This window comes from Gallus gallus, chromosome 26 (genome assembly GCF_016699485.2).
Source record: "Gallus gallus isolate bGalGal1 chromosome 26, bGalGal1.mat.broiler.GRCg7b, whole genome shotgun sequence".
Taxonomy (NCBI): domain Eukaryota; kingdom Metazoa; phylum Chordata; class Aves; order Galliformes; family Phasianidae; genus Gallus; species Gallus gallus.
The window spans coordinates 1980693-2007335 of NC_052557.1; the positions used below are offsets into that span (position 1 = coordinate 1980693).

Genomic DNA, 26643 nt, shown 5'->3' on the forward strand with positions numbered 1-26643 from the left:
TCAGACTTCCCAGTGTAAAGTGGCCACGAGCAAAAGACATCTTGTTCCAAAATTGCTCATTCATTGCCCGCTGCTACAGCTGGGCAGGAGCCCAGGCTTACACCAGAGCAAAGTGTGCTGCAGTGCACGACCAAGGCTCAGCCTTTGGTGTGTGCCCGGAGCTTTGTGCATTGGACAATACTTGGGAAAAGTCATATGAGAAGCTCACAGGAAGCTCAGTGGTTTTGCTGCATTTCTCCAGCTGACCTTCGTAGATGCGCTTCTGCAATATCTGCTGGCATCTAGTGTTGGGTTTTGACACTGCTCTTCTTGCTGTGGGTTATTCTGAAGGGTCAGACTCGGCTCCTGGGGTTGCTTCACAATGGGTGTCTTTTAAAGATTTAGGACAAGATCCTGGGAGAGAGAAAGAAAAAAAAATAAGTGAAGGATCCTAAATAAATGGCCTGGTTTTCAAGAGTGCTGGAAAGTCTCGTGTTCCATTAACCTGAATGGGAACTGGAAACTTCTGGAAAATCAGGCCATTAACTTTTGTTTCGGAAGTAGTTTTGACCTGCACCGTCAATGGGTTTTAACCACAGAAATGGTCTTTTTTTTTTTTTTTTTTCCAGCACTTTATTTATTTATTGTTTCTCCCAATGTGAATTTCAGGACCTGAAATTAACCCAACAGGAGTTCAAGGAGCAGGGACCCAAAAAAACAACATGGAGATAACCTGGACGGTGAGTTCTTCTTTGACTGTTCACAGAAATCCAATCTTATCACTGTGGTCCCTGATGCTAAAATAGGGCTCAGGATCTCCAGTATGTGTGATGTATCACACAAAAACTTAATTATCACAAAGGATAAAAGGCAGAAGATACACCTATTAATTGTTAGTGCCAACAAGAAGGCTTGTGATTTAAAAATAGATAAAGAAAAGGTGCTAGATCACAGATGCAGGGCAGGGGGGATGCTTGCAGAGTCTGGTTCCTTAAGCAAGGGCATGCAGGGCTCTCAGACAGAGCAGTTATTGCTTTTCTCAGTCAACCAGTAGGTGTCATCCTGCAATAAGGCAAAGTATTGGTAGGATAGAAACTGCAGTGGGAGTGCAGACTGGAAAATGGATAGAATAGGATCTTAGAAAGGACCTTCAAGGTCGTCAAGTCCAACCACAACCTAACTGTACTACCCTGACTCCATGCGGGTATGGCTTTTGGTTCTGCCTTGGGTTTGGAATGCAAGGATGAACAAACAAATCCAGCTGTCTTTCTCTCTCAACTTTCTTTTTTCTGTTTTGCCCCGTTCAGCCTCTGAATGCAACTCAAGCCTATGGGCCCAACCTCCGTTACATCGTGCGGTGGAGGCGAAGGGACCCACGTGGGAGTTGGTACAACGAGACGGTGAAGGCACCACGACACGTCGTCTGGAACACACCCATCTACGTCCCCTACGAGATCAAAGTGCAGGCAGAGAATGACTTTGGTAGAGCTCCAGAGCCTGAGACCTACATCGGCTACTCAGGGGAAGATTGTGAGTATTTTCTCAGAGCAGGAGTCCATCTGATGTCAGTGGGTTGGCACCTATTGCCTGGGTTGTATTTGTAGCGTTGCTCCATTTGGCACAAAAATCTAGTTTCAGACACTGGGTGAAAGAAGCGGAGTTCTGCTCTGGGCTCTGTCTGCAGATGCCTACATGACCCGAACCACTTGGCCTCTCCCTTTGGCTTTGTGAAATGTTCACAAAGATTTCACCCAGATGAGCTCTGGCTGTATTCCAGCACTTCATTTCTTGCTCCTGCCATCTGCAGAGCACCAAGTTCATCCCAAGCCCTGGAGGCATTCAAGGCAAGGCTGGATGTGGCTCTGATGAGCCTGGTCAACTGGTCATCTTAAAAAGCATACTCACACCATGGGTCCCTTCCAACTTAGGATATTCTATGATCAGATTAAAAATGTGGGGGATGAAGGTAAGTAATGGAATACTACATATATTGGTGCAGTCATAGTGTCTCCTTGACCCAAAGGAGGACAGCCGAGGAGCCCAGAAGTGGCTTATTGTTGCTGTTTTAGGAAATCCTCTAAAACAGAATTGAAGGAGGGAGAAATGGCCATGATTTCTCCCCATGAAATACCTGAGGGTGGCCAGGGGGCCAGCAGATGGCAGAGCTGGAGCGTGGCTTGGCTGTGCTGATTGCCTGATATGCACTCTGCTTTGTCCCCAAACACCCAGATCCCAAGGCTGCACCTACAGATGTTAGGATAAGAGTTTTAAACAGCACTGCCATTGCTCTGACATGGACCCGCGTGCACCTGGACACCATCCAGGGACAGCTTAAGGAGTACAGAGTGAGCAAAAGCAAATCTCTTCTCACTGAGCATTAATATGGCTAACCTTCTCACTAGCCAAGCTGGCCCCATTGATGGAGCCACCTGCAATGGGGATGACAGAAAACTGCTCTGGCCACCCTGACCCTGTGCTATGGTGCATCCCACAGGCTGAGCTCTGCTCTGGAGCAGCATCAGGAGTGAAACCTTGGGCTGCTCTTCACCATACCTGGGCAGTGGGTACCTCTCCATTGGCTCCCCAAGACCTGGGGTGACACAGGGACTGCCCTTGAGCACCAAGGGACTGATTCTAAGGCAGCTGCTGGCCCTAGAGCTGCTTCATATTTCCTCAGATAGGTACAAACAGGCTCAATTTTGTGTCATCCCCAAAGTACCACCATCGTCCTCTAACAGACACCAACCCATGCAAAGCTTAAACCCAGTACTTGGTACTAACTGGCAACTAGAGGCAGCATAGATCCTGGTTTTTTTTAACACTTAATGTTGAAGATTTACTGCTGCAGTAAAATGCCTGTGCTTATGTGTAGAAGATAAACCCTATTCAAAGCAAACCAAAATCTGAACAGAGCCCCTTTGAGCAGAGTTGATACCAAAAGCACCTGTGCTGCAGACAGCTATAACGCTTCAGATCCAATCGTAAGGAAAGCTCCCCAGTTGCTGCTTTCATTTCTTCTCCTTCTGTTCTTCTGGTCTGTTTTCCGAATGAATCTTATTTCTGCATGAAATAAGATTTGCTGTCGGGGCTCTGAATCAGAGGCTCTCCAAGTTCTGACATCCCATTGTGGTTGGACGTGTCACGCCTTGCCTAACACTAATCTGGGCAGGGAGGGAGAGCTCAGTGCCCAGCGCTGACAGCTGGAGCCAGAAGCAGCTCTTTGCAGCCTAACCTTAATCCTAACCCAGTGCTGCCCCACCTGCCTTGCTGGGAGGTGAGGAGCTCCGTTTTGCTCTTTGAAAAAGCAAAGTTCTGCTGCTCTTTTTTTTTTTTTTTTTTTTTTTTTTTTTTAATGAGAACCAATTGCACTTCAAATGGGAAAAGCTTCATGCCATGCGTGTTTCTTGAAGGCCTATTTCTGGAGAGACAGTAGTTTGCTGAAGAACCTGTGGGTCTCCAAAAAACGGCAGTATGTGAGTTTTCCTGGAGACCGAAACCGGGGCATAGTGTCCCGGCTGTTCCCTTACAGCAACTACAAGCTTGAGATGGTTGTAACCAACGGGAGAGGTGATGGGCCCCGCAGCGAAGTCAAGGAGTTCCCCACACCTGAAGGAGGTACGTGCTTGCTGAGCCCCGACTTTGGGCAGCTCAGGCTCTGCAGAGCCAACCAGGAGGGCCACAGCTCTGCAGAGGTTGGCCAACAGCACGTAAAGAGGCGTTGCTTGAGCTGAGCAAGGCACAGCCGTGCCCTTGGTTTGCTGCGTGACCTCCACGCATCGCCCACCTCCCAGCGCTGCGGCGCCGCTCGGTCAAACCTCCGCAAGACCTCAGGGCTGAATGAATGCCACCAATCTCCGACTGGGCTGTTCAGCTGGGAGCGCCTCGTTCTGCTCTGCAAGGAGCTCGTGTCAAGGAGGAATGGGAGATTTTAATTTTCTCCTTGTCACGGGAGCTATTTATAGAGGCGCCGATAACTTTTTGTTGGAGCGGCGCTTTCAGCAGCTGCCCATGAATCTTTCTTTAGCACAGATGTTTTTGGCACAGCGCGTTACAGGATTGCAGGGGGAAGAAACAGAGGAGGCTGGAAGCAAATCCTGTCCCAAATAACACAAGATATGACGGGCTCTTCTTTTTCCTTCTTCCTGCTGCCCTCTCTCTTCCTCCTGTACCATTTCCTTGGATGCTGTCCCCATTTTTCATATGTTTTTCATTGGCCAGCTGCAGTTCAGCTTGTTTAAAAAGGAAAGGTTCTGTTCTGGGATAGCAGCTTGGTGATGGGGTGTGCCTTGATTTAGCGCTTACCTGGGAGATGGAGGCATGTCGCATTGGGGTTATGCTCTTGGCATATGTAAACTATTGATTTTTCTTCCTCCTATTCCACTAAGCTATTTTATTGGCTATATATTGATGCTTGGGAGATGGATATTCTGCCAAACTTCCATTTAAGAGAAAAAAAAAAAATCATTAATCTCTCAGATCAGTGAACCAAGCTCTTTCCTCACTTAAAGGCACAGCGATTAGGAGTAAACCAGGAGAATAATTAAATTCCATAGGTCATAATGCTTTCCTTCCTTTACTAGCTTTGAATAAGCAGCCATAAAAGCAGACATTCCTCAGGGTAAGGACTGCTGTATACCTGCACCGGATCCCAGTTACAGCTCCCCAGACGTTAATAACACAAAGATGCTCTGCAGTAAGAAGTTGCTCTGCTTTTTCTATCATGCCAACAGATAAATAGATGAGGCGTAAAAGTTGGGCTGGGTGAGACCAGGGGCAGTAACAAGACTCCAGCAGCAGTAAAATATGCAGACAACGTACAGAAATGGGACACAACTGTGAGAGTGCTCCCTTCATGGCTTCAGCATCCGTTGTGGGTGCCTGGCTGAGCGTGGTGATGGGGGACAGCAGTCCCCAGTGTGAGGGCACGGTGCATGCTGAGCTGCTCTGCTGCTGGTAACACAGGGCTGGGGCATGATTCCTGGCCTAGATTGTTGTTCTGTCAGTATCTGACCTTTAGAGTGTGTTTGTACGTGGTCGAATGTCTTGAGTTTTATCAGACAGCCTGCGATGTGTACAGTATTGTAAGGTATGTTATCTTGTGTGTTTTTTCTTCTTTCCCCCTTTCTTCCTGCTCCCATCCTCCTCCCAAGTGCCCAGCTCCCCCAGGTACTTAAGAATCCGACAGCCAAATCTGGAAAGCATCAATTTGGAGTGGGATCACCCAGAACATCCCAATGGAGTCCTCACGGGATACAACCTTAGATATCAAGCCTGTACGTTCTACATCTTATCTTCTTAGTGATAATAGCTAAGTCATTCAGTATTTTCCTTGCTGCCAAGTTACCTCCTTGCCTAACACCAAAGGTAATCTATAGGGAGTGGGATGCTTCCATCATCAGCTGATGGTGCTGAGTCCTGGAGTGGTGCTGGGAAACTGCAGCTCGCAGTTGACCACAAAGGGCTGTGGATGCTCAGTAGTTCTCCACCCTCAGCCCCTCGAGGGAAATCAGCTTGACCTCAGACTCCCAGCTCTGCAGTTAGTGATGCTGCACAGTGTATGGCCCAGAGTGATGTCTGGGGAGCCGGGTTTTATCTGAGGGCTTGGCCCTTGTGCTAAGCTTTTCTTTGATCATCTCCACAACCCTCAGTGTCCCCAGCAGCACGTTCCCAGACAAGGCATATCTGCCCCCAGCTGCAGCTCCTGCCCTTGGGGACAGGTAACACGCTGCAGAACCCAAGCTGAAGCCACCACCACCTGCCTTTCCTCCCCAGTTAACGGATCCAAAACGGGCAGAACCCTGGTAGAGAACTTCTCTCCCAACCAGACAAGGTTCACTGTGCAGAGGACAGACCCCATCTCGCGCTATCGATTCTTCCTGCGTGCTCGGACACAGGTGGGAGATGGAGAAGTCATAGTGGAAGAGTCACCAGCGCTCCTGAATGAAGGTGAGTGCAGGGCAGCTCCTGGCGTTGGGTTGGAAGTGATGATACAAGCGTTGGCCAAGAAGTGCAGGTCAGAGGATCCAATGATTCCCAGAGCAACCAGAGTCAGATAACTGGTGTATGTCTGCTTCCTACTGCAGCAACAGGCAGACAGTCTTGTGTGCTCTCGCTCAATTACCTTAAGTATGTCCCTTCAGGTTTGGATAGGAAGAGTGGTGATAGGTTGGCACAGCTGCCCAGGGGGGTGGTGGGGTCACCATCCTTGGAGGTGTTCAAGAACCATGGAGATGTGGCACTGAGAGACGTGGTTGGTGGGCATACGAGGGGTGGGCTGGGGTTGGATTTGGTGATCCAAGAGGTCTTTTCCAACCTCAGCGAGTCTCTGATTCTTCAGAGCTCAGTAGTGCAGCCAGGCGCAATCTCAGCTGCCTGTATAAGAGCCAAATTCAGGGCTGATGATATCTACACCACTGGAAGGAGCTGCACCTCAGTGCCCCTGCCTTGCCACTCTGCAGCCAGCCGCTGACCTCACCCCCCCTGCAGAGCCACAGCTCCCAGACTCCTAACGAGATAAAACGCCCCTTGTGAGGCATTCATCACACTAAGTGAAAGTTCAGGAGCCCTGGGGGAACCGGGGAGACAAAAGCTGGCTCTTTCCTTTCTTCAGCGTTTGCTAAAAGACCTATGATTTAGTTAGCCCTCAGATTTAATGGAGTTTTTGTCTCCTTTCCTCCATCTCCCCCTCCCCAACTAATGGCTCTGAGTAGGAAAGGCAATTCCTACTGACGACCCAGAGGAAATGAAATGCTTCCTGACACTCTTCAGTGGGCTCCAGCATCGCTAATTGATGCGATAGGATCAGAGATGGGGCTGCATACGCTAAAGAAAAAATCAGCCAAGTTACACATTGGCAAATATGAGGAGGGGGGAAGTTGATGCTTAAAAGAGAAGATTTGCTGAGAAAACAGCTTAGGGCATAGGGATTGGATCGAAGGCATGGGTGCTGATAGTGGTTCTGATTGTATCTTAAGCATTTGCTGTACTGGGTTTGTTTCTATACGGTGGCAACAGTGACTGTAAGGACAGCATTGCTTAAAAACGCCCTCACAGTGATGGTATATTGCTTAACTGATTTGTGTCAGAGAGCAGTGGGTGCAGACTACGCCAGGATGCCAAGGTAAGTGCTGAGGGCTGCAGCCCCTGCAGCATGGAGGAATGATGGAGCACTGTCATCAGGCAGTGGGAAGGGTCAGGTTCTCAAGCAAAGCTGCAGAAATGAAGCCCAGGTTGATCTCAGAACGTGAAACCCTGAGGTAGAATTCAGCATAGGCACATTCTGGTAATGGCAGATGTGTACGTGCAATTAGCAGCTCTGGGTGTTGTGGCACTGCTGTGCAGCTATCTGAAAGAGGAATCTGGAATAAAAGGAATATAAAGAAAGTAAACCCGTTGACATTCAGGGGTTACTTCCTGCTTGCCAGACTCATTCACCTGAGTAATCCAAACGAAATACAGCCTTCTGGTGGTCTGTAAGGAGGGCTCCGACTCTCACAGCAGAGGATAAGCTCTGACCTCAGAGTGACACCAGAAAAATGAAGGCAGATTCAGTGTCTAAACCCGTCCTTGCTGGGATGAGATAGAGGCACCTGCTGAAGAGCTTTGCTGAACCAACACCTCTTGGGTCTCTGCCCTGGTGTGTGTGCCACCAGCTCCAAGGGGCTGTGCTGCACAGAAGGGCGATGTGTTGTAGCTAACGCCTGTATGTCCTCTCTCTCGTGTCTCTATTGACTGCGTGGAGTGGTCCAAGCCTCCTGTTGGTGTGTTCTGGCTGTTTTATCTATTCCTTTGTTTTCTCTTCCCTTCTCTTCTACGCTGTCCTCGTATTCCCCTCTCTATCCTTGGCGCTGCCCTCTGAAGCCACGCCAACCCCAGGTACCGTACCAGCGGAGGAGGTAACAGGCATGGGGCAAGGCTCACCCCGCTCGCGTGCGCTGCCAATTAAGCATGCACTCCATTAACCCTTTCAATGGGGAGGTGAAGCAGCAGAGGTCTAAACTGGGCACGTGGAAGGATGGCAGGTAGCACCACAGGCAGATTACTGATAGCCAAGCACCAGGCGTGCAAGCAAAACTCACAGCCAAGTAGCCCTAATGATGAGGTGGTAAAGCCCAGGTCTGCATCAGCCTTCTCTCTGTTCAAACCTCAGCATCCCTGCCCTGAGGAATGCAGAGAAACCTTCACCAGTGGTGCCCACCCTGTTAACCAAACGTGCTGCTCTTTTGCCTCTGGTGACCATTGAAAGGGTAAAGGACAATGTTTGTGCCACAGCTGTGCATGTCTGCATGCGAGGCTATTGCTAGCTTTGCCCTCTATTGCGTATTTCTACACCAGCATTGAAGCACAGAGAAACCTTTCCTCAACAAGGGGTACCCACCTGCTTCAACAAAACCCAAACCCCCAATTAATCCAGCGTCCAATTACCCAGTGTCAGCAGTGCAAAGCATTACCAGAACTTCTTGCTGCCCAGAGAAGGACACCCACCTCTTACAAAGCTGCAACCAAGACTTCTCCTCCTCAGATGCTGTATTTCCACAGGGTTGTACAGCCCCGTAAGCAGGAGCAGTGCTAGGGGATACATCCAACCCCCCAGTGCTGCAGAAAAGCTTTGGGGCTGCCCTGCACGAGGGTGCTGTAAGAGGTGGTGCTTTGCCTTTGCTGGGTGCAGCCCTGAGCCCATGGGGCTTTCCAACAAGGAGCAGCTTTGTAGCAAACACTGCCAAAGTGATGCAAGTGCAGGACCTGCTCTGTGCACCCATAGGTTTTTCTTCCCTACCTCATAGACGTTCCTCCTTCCCTCTTCTTCCTTTCATTTTGTTGCAGTGATGTCTCTACTCAGTATTACTTTGCAGTATTACTTTACATAGATGCCAATCTTTTTCCTACTGTATTTTCCTTAAATATACATATATATATATACACATATACATGAGGGGGTAACAGATTGGTCTGCTTTGGCTGGTGGGAAGCTGAAAAGTGGGCACAACCTCCTTGGCTCAGAGGAGCAGAGCTCCTGCTGCAGTCAGGTTAGCTCAGAATCCAGCTTTTCTTCTGAAGGACTTTCCTGCTTTCGGTGGATATTGCTGAGCTCCATAAGCACAACGCGATCTCTTTATCCTTCCAGCATCATATCAGTGCTGGAATAACTCTTAAACTACCGGCAGCTAGATGAATGCTTTGCCATCCAAAGGATAAGGTCATTAAATTCTGGAAGAATAGGGGGCGTTCCTCTATTTTTACCTTCTGGTAGGAGAAATGGCACAGAGGAAAGATAGGTGAGCACTGGAAGAAGGCTGAAAATCCATAACCAAAGCAGCAGTGCTCACAGGGCAGCACTCTGCACTGTGTTCCTCTAAGAGGGATGAGGGCAGGGGAAGGTGTAGCATTATTCAGAGCAAATCCTCATCTTGATCCTGAGCTGAGCATCATTCTTTGTTAGGGCGCATCCCGGTGCTGCAGGACCAGCTGTGCCGTGTATTGGTGTTGGTAGTGGGATGCTGCTCCCCTTCCCAACAAACACAGCCCTCTGGTGAATACTGTTTGACCTTTCTCAACTGATTCCTCTCTGCTTGGTGGATTTTGTGGATTTTATGGATTCTTGGTGAAGGCTGCCCAAAAAGTGCACTACGAGGCTATTTGCCATGGGCTGTTGGCTCTAAAAATGCCCTTTTTTTCCCTGGAAAGCCTCACTCATGAGGTCATGGCTGCTCTGTAGGCGCATGAGAAAGTGGACCGAGTCAATGGAATCAAAGTGAAGGGCACAGTCTTTACCTTAGAAAGGCTTTGGGTTTCCTGAGCCATAGCTGGACAAAGGGCGAGGTGATGTGGGGAAAGGGTGGCACGCAAAGGGCTCTCATTTATGCCATGAATGACACCAACAAAAAGCGCATCCCATAATAATACCCAGTGCACATCCCTTCATCGGGGACCGTAAGAATATTGGCCATAGACTTTTTAGGGAACAAAAAAAACCCAACACATTGATTTGTTTGTTCCCTTTTCGTTGCTCCACGACGACGAAGCGGAGGAGAAAGGCCCAATTGTTCATTTTGGAAAGGGACAGCAATAGAAATACAGCAAACTGCTGACCCCTCTCTTTTAGAGGGCATTCAATTGCTTCTTTCTGCTCTTGAATTTCTTAGAGCTGTCAGATTTGGAGCGTTTTTGTTGTGGGGTTTTTTTTTTTCCCCTTCTTTTTGGATAACGACTTAACAGTCTCCTTCTGTTGCTACAAACTGGGAGAGGGAGAGAAGGGGATGGGGGGGTTGGGGGGGGGGGGAAGGGCTGCAAGCATATTTGGCTAATCATCCAAATTCATGAAAAATTCATCAAATTTCTCCAAGCCTAATTATTTTGTAGACACACCCAAGGGAAAGCTGTTACCGCAGCCTAACAACACATTAAAAGCACCTTTAAATAATTAAAGAGCAGGATGGCTGGGCTATTATTATTATTATTATTATTTTTTGTAGTTCACAAAATCTTGCCAACTGCTCACCCAGCCCCCACACCACTCGGAGCAGGGTTCAAGCCCCTCTCCCATGCCTTAAATTCCCCCTTTTTTTGGCTCCTATGTTTCTTCCTTGCAGCTTTGCTCAGCCTGAGCATCCCCTGTTTTGATGACTATCCATTCCCAGCCATAGGAGCTGTATTGCTGTGAAGAGAACAAACCTACTGGCAGCCCTCCTGCTGCACCCATCTCTCTCATCACTTACCCTTTTAATTGCTACAGCCAGACTGCTGCATCCCTTGTCCATTATAGCAGCATCTCCTCCCCACCGTGCCCCTTGGTCTCCATTACCAGGAATGCTAATGCATCCTGTAGACAGAAAAAGCAATCAGTGCGTGGCAAAGATGGGGCCGATTTATGAGCTAACTCATATGTATTTCCAGGAAGAGGAGCTCATCCATGTAGGGAGCCATATGCTGGCTTTCACTTGGGGTTTTCTGGATAAATTGGGGCTGTATGAAGCCTGCTCTCTTCCACACACCATCTTTCAGGGTGCACTCTACCCTGTATTAGGAACGTGGCTGCCACTTCTCCTCGGCAGCACCTCCTGCAAGCGGGCAATGCAGAAAGAGAAGTGCAGCTACTCCGCAAAGCTCAGAAATGCTGTATCCCATAAACGTTACCCCCTGCGTTTTGCGAAGGATGCGCACGATTTCTAGGTGGGTATCATCTGGCAAAAGCAAGCAGTTGGTTTGAGCAGATCTGGAGCTGCCAGCTGCAATGAGCGGTGCCCTGGTAGCAGCACGGGGCTGTGGAGGGGTTCTCCTTTCTTTGGGGGCAGCGGGGAGCTCTGATCTCCTGTCAAAGCCGTCTTTACCTCCCCCCAGCCTGAACTCCGCTCTCATTAGGGGATGGATTTCAAAGGCTAGCAAATGCCCCTTATCTTCTCTCCCCCCAAATCTACCAGCTGAGCTTTTCCTCCGCATACATTTCGTATTCAAACACAAATGAGGCTGCAGCTGTGAATCCCGAAGCAGAGAGGACCAAATCCCGCAGCCCAGCAGGAGCCCCTCTGCCCTCCTCCTGCCCGGTGCTGCCCACGTGTGCTCCCCTCGTTGACCTCCTGCTTTAACAAGGACTTCACCTGCTGCTAGAGCCATTGCAGTAGTGCTGGGTGATGCACGCAGTCCGTTCGGGTGCAGCGTGATGGATCAGCGTGGGCTGGGAGCTGGGCGTTGGAGCAGCCTTACAGCAAATTGCTTGGGGCTCTGTTGTGCTGTCTTTTCCTTTGCTGTGAATCAGGGATTCGCAGAGGAAGTGGTGAGGTTGCATTAGCTAATAGCTAGCTTCCACCGCTCGGGTTGACTTTGGACGTTGTAATCCTATGGAGGAGTTGCAGCAAAATTGCATTAACAGTAACCACGCCAATGGCTTAACCTTGCAAAAAATGGCCATACCACTCGCCCTATTTGTAACCTACAGCCTCAGGACACAGCAAAGCAAAGCTTGGCAATGAACTGAGATAAAGCAGTGCAGAACAACAATCCCTAATCCTGTTGTCACAACTGAGGTTGGGGGGGGGCTTTGCTGCGCCCCATGCACCCAGAAGAACCAAGCTGTGCAATGTTCCAGCCTGGCTTCCGTCACTGTCACTGCTGTCTCTCTGGGGTGGGATGTGTTCTACAATGCTGGAGTGTTGGGGGGAGAAAGGGGGGGTGGGGAGTGGGGGTGGCTGCTCCAATCCTGCCCCACTCAGTGCTGCACTGCTGCATGAGGCTTCTGCAAGGCTGCGTCGGTCCCTGCGTGGGGTGCCGTGGGTTGCATTGGGTTTGCTGTCATGGTGCGTGCTGGTAATGGGGTTTGACTGCAGCTGCATGCGGTAGGGAGGTGGCCACAGTGAGCCTTGGGACTGTTGGGATTTTAGAGGATGGGGTCTATTGGGGTCTTAGCTGCATTCTCTCAGACCTGTCCTGCTGTGTTTGTGGGCTTGAAGGGAGGTCTGCTTCCATACAAGCCAACCTGGGACTGAGCTGGTGAAAAAGCAACCCTGGCTTTGATCTTAGATGGTTTTTAAAGAGCATTCCTCACGCTATTCTTATTAGTGGGTGATATTTGCAACAGCCATTTTCATTTGCCTGATGGGGATTTGTAATCCCTTGATCTGTAGTAAGAGTAAGTAAATACAACTTAATGCAAGCACCACGGGATTTCCTTTACCCCAGGCAGTTTAAGCAGCTCCTCAGCTGCGTTTTCTGCTGGCAGGTTTTCAGGCAGCAGAAATTGCCTTTACAGAGCAATGCTCATTCATACCTGAGAGCATTCAGCAATGGTTTCCAATGTCCCCTTCCATCAGACGTTAGCCATTGATACTGCTGTCTCCTCTGGAAATTCCCTCTGTGTTCCCATTAGCAAAGCCAGCTGCAGCCCCCTGCTCCAGCTGAGGGCTCTGGTCCCATTCGTGGCCACTGAGGATCACAGCACTGACCCAACACAAAGCTAGAAAGATGTCCTATTGCCTTCCTCAGCTGGCCCAACCCATACACCTTCCTTTGGTGGTATTTAGGAACTTCTGCAACCACACAGAGGGGTGCACATATAATGTGCACATTGACCCTGTTGCTCACAGCTGAGGTGAGACATGCATGGGGCAAATGGGGGCAGGTTAGAAAGCAAATTGTACTGACTTCTTATTTGGAAAGCTTAAGGTGTTTCCTAAATGAAATGTAAATTTTGAGGAGCAGTGATGGCAAAGCAGTGCCCATCACTCATTGAAGAGCTACACCCACATTAATGCCAAGGCTGCTTTGTCACCATCCTGCAGGACCAGCACACGGAGCAGCAAGAAGGAAGCAGCTAAGAAGCTGCAGGGCAGATTGGCAGCTAAATAACACAGGGGCTGCCAAACTGATTGAACTGGGGCTCGCCTGGCCCACAGCAGATGGGCTTTTCCTATGAGCTCAGTCTGGGCGCTGCTCCCACCGGTTGTGATGGGAAAGGGGCCACGGGTCTGCGTGCTGCTGTGCTCGATGCTTCCCCTCTGCTCGGTGTTGGGAATGGTGTGTGGGAGCCCTGGGAGCCGTAAACTGCTTCTCGACAGCCAGCGTCTGCCTTTCCCTCTGCCAGCCTCCACCTGGTTGCCTCCACCTACAACCGAGCTAACTCCAGCAGCCACCATTGCCACCACAACCACCACTGCCACCCCTACTACTGAAACCCCTCCTACTGAAATCCCTACTACTGCCATCCCTACCACCACCACTACTACAACCACCACAGCTGCCAGCACCGTCGCAAGCACTACAACAACTGCAGAGAGGGCTGCGGCAGCCACCACAAAACAGGAGCTGGGTACTGAGCTTTCCTTTTCCTCTAACCCTTCTAACCCTACCGGGACCTTCCCCGCTTCTTGCTCAGGGCGAGGATTAATAATGGGGACAGAAAAAAGCATTCCATGCTTTGGGAATGGTGCTACAAGGAGCCAGAGGTGGTACAGGCTCAGGGTTATGGTGGTGATTTAGGGGTCCCTCTGTCCACAAAAGGGATAACACAGCTCACCCTGGGGCGTCGTGATGCTGAATTAGCATGAGGGTTGGGAAGGAAGTGGGAGACCTTACAAAGTATTATCTTACCTTTATTGTCCTTAAAAAGGGGTTCTGCTGCTGTTACAGAAGATGTCGCTTCGAATTTAGCACATCAGCTGTTAGCGAAGGGAGCTGTCACAGCTCATAGGAGTCTTTTGGTTCATGGTGCTGCTCCCTGCATTGTACCCTGGTCATAGCCCATGGGGAACCTGGGCAGGTGGCTAAAGGTACAGCTGTGCTCCGGGTGTTACCCAGCTCACCACGCAGCCACTGTGCAGTCAGGCAGAGCAGGGTGATCAAACTGCATTGGTGTGGGCATATTCTCTCCTTTATATGGGGAGAGGTGTCCCTCTGAGCCTTGCTTTTAAAGACACTGCGATGACGGGCTCTGTGGTTAATAAATGATGGGTGTTATATTTGGGTTGCTCAAAAATGAATCAAGGAAGCCCAGCCAAAGGAATGCAGTTACGTAGCTGGATAGGATGTGCTCCAAAATGTAAGAGCACAACCTACAGAACTCTTTGTTTACTCTTAAAAGAAGGAAAGGAGGCTGTAGTAATGAATATTAAACTTGACACTGGTTTACTTCAAGGGATTTGATAAAAGCAATTCAAGCCACTGTATGCCTAAATTCAGCTCAAGATGGTTAAACCCAACACCCAACGCATGCTGGGAGGCCACGGGTCCATCTGAGAGGCCCTCTGCAGTAAGAGAGACTTGAGAACCCGCAGCACATCTCTTCCTCTGCACTAGTTTGCTCTTTAAGGATGCCATCCTGACTGAGGAAACACAGATTTGTGCTCTGACTCACAGCACGCAACCCTCCCAGGGGCAGCTCCAAAGCCACACGCAAAGGGAACGCGGGCACGGATCTGTGCAGCCCTAACAAAACCAGTTTAAAAACTGGTGTGAGATAGCAAGATGCAACTTGAGCACTATGAATGAGTCCATAGCAATGAAGCAGGTTCACAAAATCGTTACCAGAACACGGTCACAATTCAGCGAGCACTTGGAAAATACTGCTTATTGAGTATTTCCTTATTGAGCTTATTGAGACCAGGTGATGAGCTGGCGTGGAAATGGGAGGAAAGGAGGCAGAGGAGCAGTGAGAGGCCCAAATGGCCCCAGGGCCATGAGCCCAGAGCCCGACCCTAGTGCGGGCAGACAGATAGACTCCCACCACCCCACCATGGGCTCCAACCCCTATCCCAAAAGCCTCACAGCTGTCCCTCTTGCAGGGATGGAAGGCACTCATCTGTGCTTTGTCAACCCAAAACTGGAGCTACACCCCCTAAGTAAACAATACTAATAGCAAAACGGAGGTGTGATGCATCTGACGGGACATGCATGCATGCTAAATGGTGGATTAGCTCCACTTCACCAGAAATAGAAGTTCATCCACTCTCCAAAGCAATGTTGACAATCCTCAGCTTCAAAATCAGAAACGAGTGACTTCATTGCCCCACTGGCTGTCTGAGCCCCAGTCAGATGAAAGCGTTCGCTCCCAGTTGTGGCAGTGCGGCTGTGTGCGCTCACGCGTGGATCTCCAGTGTTGGTTTAGGCAGTGTTGGTTTAAGTTTAGCCAGGAGATTTCCCTATGGACCAAAATCCACACAGGATTGCCACAAAAGCCAAAACTTCTGAGACAAACTGAGTGCAGTTGGACTTAAAACCCAACGTGCCATGAGATATTGAACTTCCTCCGACGTTTAGAAGTCAAGGTTTTCGTAGGCAACAATTACGTCCTCAGGTACACTCATAGGTTAAGACTGAAGCATTCATTTTAGGAATGATTTTATAAGATTTTACCAACCCTGGATGCTAGGTGAGATCTCGTCTCGGTATAATCCAAAATACTAACTCCTCTTCTAACCTATCCACCAGCCACCAATGGATCGTCCATATGGGACATAAGAGCTTGGGCTAATAGTAACTGGGCAAACATCACCTGGAGCCACAATTACTCTGCAGGAACTGACTTTGTGGTTAAGTATATCACCAGTAAGCATCAGATCGCGTGGGGAATCTATAGGGTGGTGATGCCGCTGGAGATTCTGCCAGCTCCTAAGGCTGCAATTGCTAGTCTTAATTACTGCGCATTCCATGTGCTCGTGGTTGTAAGACGTTCATGCTCATGAACCACCGATGAGCACAGCTGTTTTTCTGGGGGCTGTTTGTGGAGCTGGGCTACACGCAGTCTCAGCATAAAGAGGCTTGAAATATATATACTTGTATGTATAAACGGGGAAACAATCTTTCATAGAAAACAAATAAGATCTACACAAATTGGAAGGCAGGGTTATACACCCCTGGAGCAGGGCTTGCTGAACCTGGAGCTGGCAGAATCACCTCTGACCCCAAACCTGTCGTATCGGATATCTTTTTCTCTTGCAATTGTAAGGCTGTCCGTGGTCTGGAAACTTCAAGCCGATATATCTGCTTTTAGTGCTCGTTTAGAACAGGCATTTACGTGCTGGTTTAGATTCCTTGTAGATAGGCAGCGACGAACGCTGCTTATCTCTGTCTTTATTTCCCAGCCATTTCAGCCTTATTGTATGGCACATCGATCTTAAATTGGCATTTAAAACAAACCAACTGCACACAGTCATCAACAAAGCATCACTTCTGGTCACACACTGAGAGCTGACGTTGCTGCTTACTTAAACCAGCCTGGAAGGCACCACCAGTGCCCGCTCTCGCTCTACAGCCTTTGTTATCGCAACAGAGAAGGACACCATTTTCCCCCTTCTGAACCATTTTCCACAACTGGGGATATACATTGGATGTCCAAACTCTTAAGGCCAAATATCCCAGCTCCCAACTCAGCTCCTCCCAGCCCAGCTGGGCTGCAGCATCCAGCCCATAGAAAGCATCCTTAACCTGCAGGCACAATGCTAAGCACAGGAGCTGGTCCTTTACCCAGTCCTGCAGCACAACAGCTGAGTGGGACCAGACAAATCCCACACCTTTGTTATAAGCACTCAAACACCCAGACCTGCGGCTGGGCAGATAAAGCACCTGTCAAGTCTTAAGAGTAGAGAGAAACCTGATCAGCTATCCGTTGTTGTATTTTTAAGTACAGCAAGCAGGGATGCAGCAAACCACCTCCCTGCCTCGCTGTTTTCCTTCTATCTGAGGGATAATCACGGCACTGCTCACAGCCCCCTGACCACCGTGCTGTATTATTTCTGCTCGGTGGCTCAGGCCAGCACGACGCAGCGCCTGCGGTGCCAGCACAGCCACCTCCCGCGGCTGGCTTTGATGTGCGGTTTCTGTTTCTCAGGTAACAAGACAGAGAAATCTATCCCCGTTAAAGCTCAGACCCCCTCCTCTGTGCAGCTGGCCAATCTGACGCCGGGGATGGTGTACAAGCTGTGGGTGTTCCCCATATGGTCTAGCCCCAGCGAGCACTCGTACATAACCTTTACCACCAGCTCAGGTGAGCGGGGCTGCGTGTCCGCTGCATGTCACTGCGTCCCCGCGGGTGGCACCGGCGTGGTGGTGGGAGGGGGACGAGCACAACCCTGCCCTTCTTTAAGAGCCACCCAAGCGTCCTCTTTGCATTGCACAAAGGGCAAAAGGAAGGGGTTGTATCAGGGCGAGGAGCACGTGCATGCACCTCGTGGCACTGCGCATGGGTTGGGGACAGCACCACAGCCACGCATGGTGCGGGCGATGGCTCTTCGGCTCGGTGAAAGGCAAGGTATGTTCCCTCGGCAACTTTGCATTTAATTGCACAAGCAATTTTCCAGGCTTATCACCTCAGTGATTTTTAGAGCTTCCTAATTATGGGCTTCCTACACTGCCCACTGAATGCCACAGAAGGAGCCTTACTGACTTCCACAGGCACTCAATCAGGCTTTATGCATTTCTAAAGCATCCCTGTTGACACGCGATGAGTGTCAGTAAATCACGCCGCCTGTGCTTCCCTTTGTGTCCGCTCGTGGGTTGTGCCGTAGGAATCTGTGTGCAATGCTGTCCAAGCAGAGGGCTCAGCTCTGCACAGCGGTGGTGTGAGCAGCACCGGAGCAGCCCACGCTGCAGTAGGTAGAGGCTGAGATTTCAGAGAACTGAGCTTACTTTGCTGAGATCTGGCAGTGTGATGGGGAGCTGAAGCACAAAAGCCATCTCTTTGCTCGGGAGCAAAACGTTCGTTCCCAGCAAAGGAAGGCTGCAGCAGCAGCAACTCGCCTCACCTTACTCCATGCACCTGCAGCCCAAGTGCTAGCAGGGCATTGCTCCATGGAATAATTGCCTGGTGTGCTAAGCAGGGACAGAGGGCAGCTGTTGGTAATCCTGAGTATCCAACACTACCCAGTGCTGATACTGCCTCAGGCACAGCAGCATGGTACACCTCTCCATGAGGATGTGCAGCATCCCCAATTTCTGCTCTCAGACTGACTCAGAAATTGCCCCCAAGCTGCAGCCCCCTCACCCATACCATGCAACACCCTTCTGCATCACTGCTCCCCAGCTCGGACCCGTCTCTTCTATTCTCTTGCTGCTTTTCTCCCACTTTGGGTGTTAGGGTGGAGGACCACCAGCACCGTGGGGCAAGAAATCATTAGAACAGGAGGTCAAATCCTTGGCTGATTGATGCTGGCATGGCTATCTGCTGTAATTTATGGGTTTCTAGTGCTGTTACTGAGACAATGCACAGGGACCACCCAACCCTGTCCCCACAGCTCCATCCCTGCCCATTTTTCACTGCTAGATTCTGCTGAGACGGGTGCTCAGCCCCCGCTGACAATCACATGCTGCAGGAATGCTGGTGATCAGAGAGCCCTGTTCATTTTGCTTGTTGGTTGTAATGTTTGCCAAATAGCTGTTCTTCAGATCGAATGCAGATAAATAAGAGGTCCACGCACACCACGCCTTCTCTTCTGCTTAACTTGACAGCTCAATATCCCAAAAGAGCTCTTTCCAATAGTAAATGGCATTTAAACTACAAGTATAGCTTAATGCAAAGATGTCTTCTAAATTCAAGAAGCAATGTAAAACGCTGAAGGGGGATCTGAGCAGGACTGCAGCTAGCTGGGCTTCACACACCCAATTGCTTCACAAACGTGACATAAATTTTGCTGGCCTGCTGTCAGAATACAGTCAGCTTTGCTATTGGCGTGTAAACCACGACCGTTGGGTAACACGTTTTCTGCCACAAGATTATAATTACTTTTCTTTAAAAACAAAAGCAACAAAAGCCACTGCAGTTGCATTTCAGATCAATACCTGCTCGATGCCACAGCTGCTTGCCACTATTTACCCTTGGCGTCGGCCTTACATTAACACAAATCAGAACACTCTCTCTGACAGCCGTGTGCTTACCCTTCTCTTTCCAAATGCTGCAATGACAGTCACTCGTTTACTCCAAAAACAAGATTGCTGTGACTATGATTTGTCGGCACGCGTTGCTTTTTTGGGAAGGATGGCAATGACACCCCTACCTTCATGGCATGCAGTGCCACAGTCCTGCTGCAGGATCCCCTCCACGCACAGCTCAGCCCTGGCCAGCATGGAGCTCACCCCTTGGGCACACTTGAGGCTTTGAAGAGCCCTTCATTCCCCCTTAGCTCTCCTTTCTACACAGCCCCCACCAGGGCTGCTAAAACCACCTCCTCCCATTACAAATGTCTCCAGTAGAGCTCTGTTTCTCTTTCCTCCTTGAGCACTTGAGTTAATTGAATCCAATTCTCAGCTCCTCTCTGTTCTAATCTCATTCCCTCGACTACAAACAGTCCGTCTACGCAGCTCAGGTTGTTTTAAATACCGAATGTGGCAGTATTAAAGGAAAAAGCAACAAAAGGGAGCCAAGGCAGCACCCTCCCACCCAAAAAGCAGCACCGAGCGTTCTGCATCCAACATCGTTTCTTTAGCAAATGGCACTTTCTTGTCAATCTCATTCTCCTCTTTTATCTGCGATTTCTCTGCGCCGTGGTTTGGCTGCAATTATCTGCCGACAGCGTGGCTCAGATTTCATCTTAAGGAAAGCACCTGTTATCTCAAGTCAGTTTGGAAGGGAACGAGTTTGGGAGGAATAATAGGAAGCGTTCTGAGTGTGCTGTCCAAGGGCTCACTCTCTGTTACTGCTCCTGGTGCAGAGGATGGTGGGTTTAAATCCAATTATTTCAAGGCAGCTCCACAAGACAGTTGCGTGCGCTGCCTCCCAGGTCTTGCTGGCTGGAGTTGACTCATCTAATTAAACGAGGCAAAGTCTGGAAGCAGCAGCACATCCCTCCCTAGAACTCCACAGTGCCAATATCAGGGAGCAGCAGCAGCAATGCCGTTGTTTCAGGTTGCTTTTTGGCACAAAAGATGCTCCATCCTTCCCATTTGGGGCAAACCCCCCACTAAGCCCCTGATTTGATCCCGTCCAGTTCAGAGCTCCCGTACTCCAGGAACACCACTCTGTCTGCTCCACAGCCTGGTTGCTCTCAGCCCCCCGCTGTGCTGAAGGTTATTTTCTCCTCCACTCTGTCTTGCTGAATACGAAGCGTGTGTCAATGAGAGCCCGAGAATGGCAGCTCGTTGCTATTTATAGGAGACAGATGTGTCGGTCTGACCGCACACAGGCATTGCACGCAGCACGGCAGGGCATGGCTGCAGGAGCAGGACACCTCTCCTTGCTCGGTGTCACACCCAGCAGCATTACCAGACCGTGGTATAATGACATCCCAATGCTCCCAAACCACATTGCAGCAACCTGGGACGTTCCTTGAGGATCTGGTAACCATGCCCATGGCGGGGGGGGGGGGTTGGAGCTTGATGATATTTAAAGCCCTCCCAACCCAAGCCATTCTATGATTCTATGACCTCCCAGGGCTCTGCACCTGCTGCTTGCTCATACATTGGCCAAGCTACGCACGCCAGGATTGCATCTTTATCTTTGGGCACCTCGATCCCAGACCTCCAGGGCTGCTTTCAGGCACGGGATTCGCAAGATCAAATCTGTTACCCAGCTTCTTTTGCCATTACTTTCAATGCCTTTTCTCACCAGTCTCTGCTAGGTTTTCCTTTACGCTGTGACCCTTCGCTGTTTGTAGCTCCTGCTAAAATGCTGAGTTGACCCACCATTAAAAAAGCCACAGATCCCTCTGCTATGGCATCAGATAACCCAGAACACACACACGTACACACACAGACACACACAGATGCAGTGCTACAGATAGCGTGGACTGAGTCCCTCTGGTCATTTGTTTCTCCCTGCTGTCCTGACCTCCCCTTAGAGCTTTTTCCTTTCTCCATTTTCCTCCCAGCTTACACCAAGAACCACGTGGACATCGCGACCCAGGGCTGGTTCATCGGGCTGATGTGTGCCATCGCCCTCCTGGTCCTCATTCTGCTGATTGTTTGCTTCATTAAGAGGAGCAGAGGAGGGAAATACCCAGGTAAGAGGGCTGCGGGGCGATCCTTTGTGCTGTAAATATCTCCAAGCCTTCAGAGGCAATCAAACTGCTGCCCTGATACATGTTCATGATTTCAAGCACTTTCCCTCTTCCATAGTGGGAACGCTGTTATTAGTGGGAAGCATTTCAGTTAATTAAAGGGTGGGCGAGGGCTCTGTGCTGCGCAGGGAGCCGGATGCTGCTGCTCTGCCTGACCCCACCTCTGCTCTGCAAATCTGCTCAGCCACAGCCAGAAAGAGCAGGGAAAAAAAAAAAAAAAAAAAAAGCTCATTAAATTTTTGCAAAGCAAAGACAGCACTTAAGAGAAGTCACTTTCCATTGTGTGCCGGTGCCCTGGTGCCACTGCAGCAGGAGGTCTGGGGAGCAGCCTGCAAGCCCACCCAGCTGCACTTCACCCTGCAGGCAATTCACCTTCCCTGCTGATGGGGATGCTGGGGATGTGTTTGCTTACAGTGCGTGACAACAAAGATGAGCACCTGAATCCTGAAGACAAGAACGTAGAAGATGGCTCATTCGACTACAGGTATGCTCCCTGGCATGGACCCACGCCCCCCATCAGCCCCATCACAGCCCTCACTGCTCTCCCCCTCTGCTGCCCCACGGTGCCACGCAGCCTCCTCAGTTTTTTCTCCCACCTTTCTCCTCCCGCCTCATTTTCTCTGCAAGTCCTCTGCCAAAGGAAATGTTTTCTAAAGCTCCTAAAGCAGGGAGTTGGCTGCAAAGGTTTGCTCCTGGGTCAGTCCAGGAAGAGCTGGCATGCTGTGACCGAGGACATGGCTCTTACAGATCACATGTGGAAAAGGTGCTAGAGTGAACTCCTGAAGCATCCTGTGGATATTTCAGGGACATCACCCCATAGCTCAGCCTCTCTCCTGCTCGTAAAGGAAGAAGCACCCAAAATCATGCTAAGAACAGCCCTGAAAGCATGCAGGTTCACTTGCCTGGGCTTCAAAGCAAGGCTTTGCTCTAAGGTCCCCAGGGAAGCCCTTCTCAAACAGCCCCCGGAGCACTGAGCAGCAATCCTGCCCAAACCATTCTCATTCCCCCTACCTCTGAGCAGCCCCTTTCAAGCAAAAAGTCATCCTGGTAGGAGCAGCACCCATCTTTCCTCCTGGAGAAGCTCCTAGGATATTTCAGAGAGGGATCAGCATCCCACAGCCGTGTCAGTGCCCCCACTGCTGCCTGCCTCCAGGGAGAAGGAGCAGGTAATGTGTCAGGTCTCATTGGATCGCCCACACTCGACAGATGACAGGGATGTTTTACAGTACACCCAGTTTGCCCTCTGAGCACCTACTGTGCGCTCTGCCTTTTGCTAAAGAATTTAAGTGCACCTTTCCATCAGAGCTGGATCCACAGCCCAATTAGTCTGGTGGGAGTTCTTCCTCCTGACTTCAAAACAGGGGTTAATTAAACCCTATGTCATTACCAGCACTCCTAGCATTACGAATTGATGTAGCCAACGCGGGAAAGAATTTACTTACAATTCAGTGAGGGATATAACAACTCACACATGTTCCACCAAAGACTTCAGAGGGAGCAAAATGAATAGGTCTGCCTGCTCACAGTGCATAAATGAAAGCAGAACAACTGCATTCCTCAATACCATCACATTTATACTGTTAGTAGCACAGTAACTACATTAGGTTTTTCTCCAAAGGATGTCACAAGACCAAAGCTCCCCAGTTTTCTGGTAGGAATGGTAGAGAATACAAATATACCTCAGTGGGAACCCAAATAGGTACACTCTAGGAAGAAATCACCATTCCTTATTGCCTTCCACACCATGCAGGGGGAACACCTTCAAGCTACGGATATAAAACCATTTAATACAGAAAATAATAATTTGATCAAGAAAATCTACTGCTGATTCCCATACTTTGGCCATCTTACAATGCAGCAACTCCCACTTACCTGAATCCCAGCCTCTTATCAACAGCCTCACTGCCATGAGCATGCAGAAGATAGAAGGGCAACAAGAGCAAGCACAGATATCATTCACATAGGAATGACCGAAGTGTAGGAGTTGGAAGGGTCCTGCTTTGGGTTTTTGGGGTTGTTATCCATAGAGCTGAGGTTTTTGCAACATTGCTGGCATGGATGTGACCCTTGCTCTGTGAATCATGGATTTACCAAATCAAGACAAGATTTCTCCCTGTAACAGCTGGATACTGTACTTACATCCTGCTGGGAAGGGGGATGGTGTGCCTGAGTGCAGTCTTCATACCAAGCCCCAAGATGCTCTTGCATTTTCAATCAGCATCCCATGAACTAGATGTGGGAAAAAAAGCTACCAAAGAGAAATAACAAACCAGACCCTGAACTCTGCCCCTCCATCAGGAACAGAAGTGGTAGGAGGTTCTCTCAAGGAGGCAGAAAGGAAGGTGAACTTGAAGGATTGATATGAAATGCTGTTGGCTGATTAAGATTCAAAATGATTGCGATGCTAGGCTCAAGGAGGGTAGCAATTAGTATTTCAAGCAAGGACAGGATCTGAGCTGACGTGAGTTCTTCATTGGTTTCCCTCCCCACCTCCACATAGCATGTCTGATATGCTCTCATCATATCTCACGTCCTTAATGCCCTGTGCATGCAACTTTCAAATCTCTGCAGCCTATAATTAAGAGATACTGTCACATCTTTCTGTTCCACTAACAGAATAATGGTTTTCCTGGGCAGAGGCTAAGCTGAGAAGCTTATTTTCAAAGCAGGAGACCATTATCCTTGGACAATGTTCTGTGCCAATGACTGTGCCTCATTATACCAAATGTTTAAAAGCTGCACGTGGGGGAATCGAATGGAAACCCAGGCTACTGGGAAGGGAAAGTTGAGTGGTTTTACCTCTTGGGCTCCATGCAGCTCTGGTTCAGGTTGGGATCTGATGGCACACCCCAATGCACTGTGGTCAGCAGCAACCAGGTCAGGAGACACAGAGCTGCCCCCAGCCCAGCAAGGGGAGGACAGAGCAGCATGGGGAGGCGTAGGGTCAACTGTTGACATCACCATGCACCGATGTTACATCAGCATGGAAGCCCAGCAAAGGGATGGAGGGGATGCTGAGCGCTCCCTTCACCCAACTCCTGGCCAGCATGTTGTTTGTCCCCCAGCATGGCATTTGTCCCCCGCAGCTTGTGCCTGGCCATCAGCCCAACACGAGCAGCCTGGCCTCTGCTGGTTGTGCTCTCCTGGATCTGCCTTCCCAGGGACGGGACTCCTCCAGATCTGAACAATTCCACTAGCTCCATTTGGTATAACGAGGCAATGAGCTCCTTGAGGAATGCAGTGACTTTTCATTTTGGTTTTAGCACTGCCCCTGTAAATGCATACCTCATCATATCTCTCTCTGATCAGGCTCTTTCTGCTTCTCTCTGTTTTATTCCCATTCTTTCTTCTCCTTTTCACCTGGTCTATCCACATGGACCATGAAGGTCTCTTGAAAGGTAGGACCACGTGCTGCCAGAGCTCCAGCACATTTAGCTTTTTTTTTTTTTTAATTATTCCTTTTTGCAATTTCTTTCTTTCATAGCTGAAAGCCCTCCCCTCCCCATCCCGTCCCCATACACCCTCCTCCACCTAACACCTAACGTTAAACATGACTCCTCTACCTCTCACTGGTGTCGAGAGTACCCCCATGCCCATCGATGCATTTTGCCTGGAGATGCTCCATGGGCATCACCAGCCATGTCACCCTTATCCCAAACTGGTCCCTAATGTATAGAGGGATTAGGGGATGCTGACAACGGACATGAGCAGAAGGGCTGGATCCTCTGCATCACCCCTCAGCACCCTCCCCCTGGCTCCAGACTCCCCTCATCCCAATGATTTATGCCACTCAGGATGGCACTTCCTCGATGGATTTGAGCTGGGTGCTCTGCTTCTTTAATGCACCCATCAGCAAATCCCGTAGAAATCCATGTTAACAGGGTTAGAGCGCATCAGCGTGCTGATGAGTATCTGCTTTGCCCTCCTAATGTACTAACAGGATGAGCAGTGTTGGAGAGAGGTAAAACCAGGGCAGACAAGGGAAGTGCACTGCTGGGGAGTACAGCATTGCAGAGCCCACCTTAGGGAAACCTGGCTCTAGATCCAAGTTCAACCCAACCCACCCCAAATCTTGGGAATGGGTATTTCAGATCAGAGGATCTGGTTTTTGCCACTCTCTACTTGACGTTAATTGGGCTTTCTAACAGCCAGTCCTGCTTGCAGACTGAATCCTCTTCCCCCTAGAAAGGAGCCACTTACAAAGCTAACAAGTTATTATTTATTGAGATGCCAAGTTAACACAAGGCCTGGAACATTGGTTTTGTATTATTGCTTAATTCACAAAGCGCTGATGGAAGGAAACACGGAACAAAGCTGCCAGCTGTGCCGTGGGATACCAAATTCCTCTCCCACTGCAGAGAGCTGATGCCATTAATTGAATGGCACAAAGAGATGCAATGCCTTCCCCAGCCGCTCCCATCGCTAAGGAGCAGTTTTCTCCTTGGCCCAAGCAAAGTGTTCTCTGTTCCCCTCACCAAGACCACTCACCGTAGTGTGGATGCTGCCTACCCAGAGGGCGAGTCCCGAGATGCTGTTTTAATGAAAAATGGCCCCAAAACTCAAGAGGCTACGGGAGGTTGTTTTTCCAAAAAGGCAAACAAATGAAAAAAAATAGGCTGAATCATTTTTTTGATTGATGACTCCGCGTGCACAGCTTTGAAATAGCCCCCTATTTTTTATCAATTTTAATAAAAGTCAAGAACAGAGTGGACTGCCATACGGGGGAGCGAGCCTGCTGGGTGCGGGACTAAACCAAACCAAAATAAATAGAGACAGGAGTGGGAGGGAGGAAAAATGCTCAAGGTACGTAAGCGATCTCCTTAGCTGTATTACACAATTTGCATGCTGAATGTAAGCTCAAATATGAACTAATGACTAGCTGATATGAAAATTAATTTTTATATATAGCAACCCTCTCGTCCTCAATGCAATACTATCTTTATTTATGAGGTACCAGCCCTTGCCCTCTAGAGAGAAAACAGCTTTTCCCCCATTTTTTGTTAAACGGTTTCTTTAAAAGATTGTTTTTTCCTGTGGGTCAGCCGATTTATTTTTCAGTGACCTGGCTTAATCTTTCCAGTGAAAAAGAGAAAAGGATATAGAATTGAGCAAACAAGCTTAGATGCTCAGAAATAAGCTTGGAAAGGTAAATTCCCATGAGTTTCGGGAGCTGCACAGAACTTGGCATCCT

The 26643-nt window shown here is 49.5% G+C and overlaps 1 protein-coding gene and 1 long non-coding RNA gene across 32 annotated transcripts in view; one reads left to right on the top strand and one right to left on the bottom strand.

Annotated features, from left to right (window-relative positions):
- Positions 1 to 26643, top strand: part of NFASC (neurofascin) — a 76817-nt gene that overhangs the window by 44892 nt on the left and 5282 nt on the right. For 7 of the 31 annotated variants that reach the window (XM_040652705.2, XM_015298918.4, NM_001160324.4 and 4 more), the window contains 6 exons: positions 649 to 719; positions 1287 to 1509; positions 5130 to 5252; positions 5752 to 5925; positions 21264 to 21395; positions 21867 to 21936. In XM_040652705.2, the coding sequence (XP_040508639.1) occupies positions 649 to 719; positions 1287 to 1509; positions 5130 to 5252; positions 5752 to 5925; positions 21264 to 21395; positions 21867 to 21936 (793 nt within the window). Of the gene's footprint in view, positions 1 to 648; positions 720 to 1286; positions 1510 to 2208; positions 2325 to 3389; positions 3595 to 5129; positions 5253 to 5751; positions 5926 to 7839; positions 7855 to 13552; positions 13778 to 15894; positions 16012 to 17293; positions 17450 to 21263; positions 21396 to 21866; positions 21937 to 24838; positions 24851 to 26643 lie in introns of those variants that run through there. The other 24 variants (XM_040652711.2, XM_015298919.4, XM_040652710.2 and 21 more) reach the window with 13 other exon arrangements.
- On the bottom strand, positions 42 to 24425 carry LOC121107616. Its single transcript, XR_005841887.1, has 4 exons — positions 24252 to 24425; positions 11574 to 11811; positions 10695 to 10798; positions 42 to 393 (listed from the first exon to the last, which is right to left on the bottom strand). It is a non-coding gene; the product is annotated as an uncharacterized LOC121107616 (long non-coding RNA).